Here is a 6,649-nt window from a genome sequence, read left to right as displayed (position 1 = left end):
ATATGAAATACAAAAAGAAGGTATGGTCATAATTGGACTAGGCCTAATGGCTTGTCCGTCCTCCTTTAGGAATGGGCTCACCCCTGAGTTTGGGAAAATACAAATTGACAAAGGAAATTAATCTACAAAGCTACAGAGGGAGGGGCGGGGGGAGTCTGGGTCTAGCAAATGAGGCTCTTGAAAATCACCTTCATAATTAATTGCACAAATTTGTTTCTATTAAATAAAAATAACACGTATTGAGGAACTCAATTAGCATTAATTAAGCTTGATATCCTAATTTGGAAATGTGTTGTGGAAAACAAGCGTTTTCAGAGTCGTTTTACTGTGGTGTTGAATTTCAGCTGGCTGCCTTTGGGCAGCTATTCTCCCCTCTGAGACTTGGAAATGAGAAATGGAGATGGAATATCGGGAGGTGCTAAATTAGCTGCCTGATCTGCACTTATTGCAGCATACACACGCCTATTACTTTGCTGTTCTCTCTTTTAACATTCCAGGCATGGCGCGGCGTCGAGATAGCAGATTTATCAAATGGGAAAATGAATGCATGATGATCAGTTAAATTGAAAATCAGCGCCTGCATGACAGCCCGACCTGACACCTCCGTAATTAGAAAGAAAAATGATGGCGTCCGATGCATAATAGAGCAAAAACAATTTACACTCTCCCATAATGATCCGGCGTTCAAATTGAAAATTTCTCCGGGTAGAAATTGAATTCATAAAGTATGATTCATGGAGGACACATCTCCTGGAGGCTGCCTGGGCCATATCGATTGATAGTTTGTCTTGAATCATACAGCGTGCTGCTTTCAGGCAAAAGCTTAACTACTTAAGCAAATCGCTAATTTCACCTTAAGGCCACCAGTGTGCAGCCAGCGATACTCCTATTCAGACTGCAAATGAATTATACATGAACAGCCCCCACCAACGCGCTCCAAAAATGAGGGAAAAAAAAAACAGCAGCAAATTGAAGGACACCTCCAGACAACTCACAATTTCCAAACACTTGCTTTTTTTTCATGGGCCTAATCTAAAAGGCAATTCATTGACCGAAATGAAGCATATATCTCGCAGCTGACTGAAAGAGAATAAGAAGAAACGATACCTTTGTGCTATGCTACAGAGGTTTTGTTAATAACGTGGAGCACACGTGGAGAATACATTATTAACGTTATTGTTTTTGGTTGGACAGGGGATTCCCTCCGGGCAATGTATAATGCTCTTTGTCCATTAAATAATTGCTTTATTAGTTTATTGATTTCCTGTCTCTGGATTCTAGTATAACCTTTGTGGGCTCGTTGGTTATTATTTGCTATTTTTGCAGCTCCTATATTTTGATGTGTTTTGCTTATGCCCTGCTTCATAGGAACTATCCATTTTAAAGTCTTTAGTCATTCTAAGCAAACAGCGGTCGCTGGTTGAAAATTATGTAAATATTTTGAAAGGGACACGGGCTCAGAAATTCATTTGCGACAGCTCAAACGTAAAGCTGTCCCTCTGATTATTTTCAATTTATTTGCAAATCAAGACCCGATGAGAGTGGGAGGGCTCGAGGATATTTAACAAGGCTATAAACAGACCAGGATGGGCAGAATAAATGCCTTTGATATTTGAATTTTAGATGTGTTATTGCAGGCCTTGTTATGGAGATATCCCTCAAAGTTTACAGCTTGAGCTATGGATGTAGGCTATTCTTTTATTCTTACCTCGAATTTAGATCTGGTCAACATTTCTAATATTGTCAAGGCGCAGATGTCTTGGAGCCCCCTCAGCCTCCCCGGGGACCGCCAACCCTATTAGAACAAATGTGTTCTGCTATTGTAAATAGGCACGTTTGGTTCGCCCGTCCTATTACGGGCGACGCATGATCAATAGGCTGATAACACAGGAACATCAATATAAGCGACAGAACAATGAGGGATATCATCGAACATCTATCTTAATATAGCCGGCTACAAGGGCCCTGACAAAGTGAAAAGCTCATGAAAATTCCGCCCCACGAATTCCCATCTCCTATCCAATATGCACAAACACACTCCCAGCTGCCTAGACTATTATTTTCCTATTTCAATTTGACACCCCAGCCTTTCATGCTAATTCTATTATTCTTGGAAGTTTATGTGATTTCATATCACTAGAAATCGGTAATGTATTATAACCCTTTGGGCTAAAATAAACTGAATCCCTGCAGTAGCCACCGGGAAAATAATTACTTTCATATCAAAACTCTGCAGGAGTCGAACGGGTCTTTTCGCCTCCGGCTCGTAACCTCATTTCAGCGGGGCTTATAGATGAATAAATTTGTTAAAGCAATACACAGAAATACAACATCAGGTTTTAAGAGAAAGAGCTACCTATACCCACAGCATAAAGGCTATTTAGGGTCGCACACGCTTTAGGTTTATTGTATACAATTGATTTATTTATGAAAAACTTACATATATAAATATTTCAATACTTTATACAACGTCTGAGGATTTCTGTTGTCTTGTTCTTTTTACAGTTTGTTACACAAGGGGTCTGCTTCTAATTTTTCCAATAAACATTTGATAGCCCATCACACATGTACACAAAATATTCACACAGATAGTCCCCCATAATCAGAGCTTAAACATGTCAGCAAAAAAATGAAATGTTTTTGATATGTCTTTTTTTTCTTCGGTTACGCTTTTGAAGGTTTTTACTTTATCACCCCTATCTAGCGGCGACTAAGAACCCTATATTATCCCATGTCTACATCAACTGAGTCTTTGTTTGTGTCCGAGGAATGGTTGGTAGACGTCGGCTCAGCTGTGTCTGAATAGTCTGCTAAAGACTTGTCTCGAGGTGGAGATACGGGACCGACATTGTCTGGTTCCTTCTCTTGAAGGCATCTTTCATTGCAACCTCCTGCAGACTGATTGTTGTTAAAGGGAATGTGGGTTGGACCGTTGGGCGAACTTGTATTTCTAACAGAGTGATTAACTTGTCCTTTGATTGATGTCGCGTTGGTGTTCCCATGGTCGGAGTCAATGCTGTTCTTATGTCCCAAATTTGCTGTTAAGCTTTCACTCTGTGACGCTCTTTGAATGACGTTATCAGAGTCAGGGCATGATGCTGATGGCTTCAGAGATGTTTGTGGAACAATGAAACCGAGTGGTTGTGTGATGGGGTAGAGTAAGAAATGTCCCTTCCCTATCAAAGGTCTAGGGGATGGTAAAGCTGGGAAATCCACAGCGGGTTTACGCCTTGGCCTTGAGTCAGACAGGAGGCTCTCCACACTGAAAGGGTTAAGTTTCTGGATGGTGGAGGCCCTGCTGTTGGAACCCAAGTTTGACTGCTGACTGCTGTCGGACGAGTCCAGCTCAGATCCACTCGCGTCTTGGTTTGGGTTTCTTTGGTTCTGGAGTTTGTGTTGGGTTTGGTCGCAGCTTGGTTGCGTTTGGTTTCGGCCCAGCTCACTAAGTAAACAGCTTTGCTCGCTGTCCGTTACGTGTGACACACCACTGTCACTGTCAGATCCTGGAGTGTGATATAATTCCCCTGCCAAGAGTTTGTTTTGTGACCTCAGAAGTCTTTTCTCCTGCTTCCGCTTCTTCTTCTCCATGCGCTCCAGCTCTCTCCGGGCGATCTCCTCCGGATCCATGGGCTCGCCACTGCATGTGGTTGGGTGGGAGTTGTGAGCAGGTCGCCCCGGACCCTTTTTCGTATTTTCCTTTTTCCTCCATTTAGCTCTGCGGTTTTGGAACCATACCTACACACCGAAGAAAAGCAATATTCATTTCCATTTCATTTTTTTTTTCTAGCAGGTATATGCAGATAATCTCCACAGCGTTCTGTGACGATGTCCAGACAAAAATGTTGTGAATGTGTCCACAAACATGTGTCCTCATTCTCTTTGAAATTTAATTCTGAATGTTGCAATTGACTTGTTTGAGAAGCCAAATAAATTGCTTGAAAATAAATCATACAGATGACAGATAAACAATAAAAACATGTAAACCAAATTCCGGTGTTTTTCATTTCCACATTGTTACATTGTTGTGAATTAATTGATTTCACCGCAGTCTCAATATGTATAGTGTAAATATATCAATAATATTAGCATATTAGCCATAAACATTTAAATAGCATTTGCTTAGGCTAAGGCTGTAGCCTATAACCTATTAGTTTATATTTAAATAGTGGCCTATGGCATCACAAAATAATGTCACCAGATGATAACACATGGTAGGTGGTATTTAAAAACCTAATCGTATATTATTGTAAAAGTAATCTGTCATCAATAAATATAAAATAGGCCGTTAGGCTACTATAAATATATTTCATCATGAAAATGTTGACTCGCTAAAAATCGATTCCAGAGGCAACATAGGCCTATTTGTAATTTATTTGTAGCCTGCATAGTGTTACTGTAACTAACAAAAAGTAAGTAAAAAAGGAAAACATATATATTAAACTACTCCTTTTGTGTTTGGACTGTTTTTGGATGGATGCCATGTTTTTTGCTGCGATTCGTGTTTAGACCTTTGCCATTTGTTCCTGAATGAGAAGCCTGGTAGGTAGGCCCTATTGCTATGTCCATTCAATAATTGCGTTTAAAAAGAATAGTGCTCTAAAATATATATATATATATATATATATATATATATATATATATATATATATATATATATATATATAAATAAATGCTATATTTCATTTCGGTCTCCCCATATTTCTCTCTGACGTTTACCATTTCATGCATTTTTGGTATGCACACACACTATACCGATCTCAAAGGGACTATAAAAGCTTGGAGTCCAAGTCAGGTCAATTTAGTGAAGTTAAAACAGAATGACATATTTCTTAACGCTAATAATTTCACCATGAATAAATATAACTGTATTGTGCAACTAAAAGGATTGCAATACACCTGATTAGGCTACACACCGTTCGGCACCCGAGACTAACATCAAAGGGGGGGTCATACTTCTGATGATTTACACTTTGCTATTTACAGCATTGTTAAATAGTTACAGTTGCACGTTCACGTGATGATTTCTACATGATCAATGTAACTTTAGCAGCGACTTAAAAACACAACATGGAAAATGGACAAGGCATGAAGTTCAAAGTTTAGAATATTTACCTGCACCCTCGATTCTATCAAGTCCAACCTCAGGGCCAGTGCTTCCCTCATGAACACGTCGGGGTAGTGACTCTCATTAAAAGCCTTTTCTAATTCCTCCAGCTGCCAACCAGTGAAATTGGTGCGAGTTCGTCTTCTTTTACAACCGGGGCTATCCTTGTCTGGATCTCCCGAATCTAGTGTAAGAGAGCAAAATATAGCTGCATGTTTTTTTTTCTCCAGAAAGACAATTAGAATGTCTAAATCACAACAAATGTTGCAATGCTCATAAAATAAGCTGATGCATGTTTGTTTCTTTTTTGCCAGGAGTTTTAACATATGTATGGTATCAAGTATAGTATCAAGTACAATATTTGATATCTTGACTGAATACACAACAACAACAATGTTAATAATAATAATGCTAATAATAATAATAATAATAATAATACAGTAACATTGAACAATGTGATTATTTTCTTTGTGGCATCTTTTTAGGAAGCACGTCCATGTTTGAGAGCTCACCCTGCGCCCTTTGGCAACTGAAACGCTGCCTTGTTACTGTAACAACATTTTTAATGGAGATGATCGCTTCTTTGTTTCCCGAGCCTTGTTTCTATGCTATCGACTGCAGTAGGCTATACCAGAAATATAGAAATACCACTTAAAGTGCCATTTAAAAACGCTTTCCTGCATAAAATGGTAGCCTATACTTAATCGCAAGCACCTCTTTGTACAAGTAGCCTTGTCTCTGCCGTTTGCTTACCTGTCAGTTTGTACTGTTGGTTATCTCCATTCATACCGCAGCCAGACGACAAAAGAGGGTTCGAATTAACCACTGAAGCCGTGCAGGAACCGTTAAGTAATCCGTCTATTGAGAAAGGAACCGCTGCAGATTGAAGTTGATGACCGGCTAATTCGTAAACATGGTGGTGGCTTAGATGGTACGGAAAGCTCACCATCCCACCGAGAGAGCCTCCGAACTGGGCATGAGGTGGATCCAGTATCCTGCTGTCCATCATCTCCCAGGCAAAAGGAAACGACGTCTTGAGGCTGGTGATGTGAATTTAAAAAACATGCAGCGAGTGTGGTCAGCGAGGAGGGGACATGATGTGGAGAGGAGGATGAGCTCTACTTTATCAACACGAACCTTCCAATAATTAGCCTCGGCTCTGGGAATTTGAGACCAATGAGAAACGTTAATCGCATGTGACGTCAGAGACGCGCTCTGAAAACGCTTTCCATATCGATTGCTAATTAAACCTGACATCCACCTCAATAAACAATATCAGGGCTGTCACAACAAGACAGGAGGGCTTTGATAAGAACTACATCACATCTACACAGGGGGCCACGGAGAGAGCGATCAGATTGATACCTGGTTAAACGCTAAACAGACACCAACATTTCACCTCGCGCCGTCGGCTGTGCATCTGACGGATGCCGCGCCGTTTTATCCAGCCTGTTTTGCGCTGTCGTGCTTAAAAACAGCACACAATCCACTTACCCTCCGCGGGTTGTAAGGAAATGTTTACATGGAAAGGAATGGTGAGCGTTA

The 6,649-nt window shown here is 40.4% G+C and overlaps 1 protein-coding gene across 1 annotated transcript; it reads right to left on the bottom strand.

Annotated features, from left to right (window-relative positions):
- Positions 1–2,483: 2,483 nt before the first annotated feature.
- Positions 2,484–6,268, bottom strand: uncx (UNC homeobox). The gene is made up of 3 exons (XM_042085375.1): positions 5,858–6,268; positions 5,113–5,288; positions 2,484–3,735 (listed from the first exon to the last, which is right to left on the bottom strand). Exons 1-3 carry the CDS (start codon positions 6,111–6,113, stop codon positions 2,725–2,727), a joined length of 1,443 nt encoding a protein of 480 aa, XP_041941309.1. The 5' UTR covers positions 6,114–6,268; the 3' UTR covers positions 2,484–2,724.
- Positions 6,269–6,649: the final 381 nt, after the last annotated feature.

This window comes from Alosa sapidissima, chromosome 3 (assembly GCF_018492685.1).
Source record: "Alosa sapidissima isolate fAloSap1 chromosome 3, fAloSap1.pri, whole genome shotgun sequence".
In the NCBI taxonomy this organism is placed as follows: domain Eukaryota; kingdom Metazoa; phylum Chordata; class Actinopteri; order Clupeiformes; family Clupeidae; genus Alosa; species Alosa sapidissima.
The sequence above is the reverse complement of the archived record's forward strand: the minus strand, read 5'-3'. Positions and strand labels throughout refer to the sequence as shown.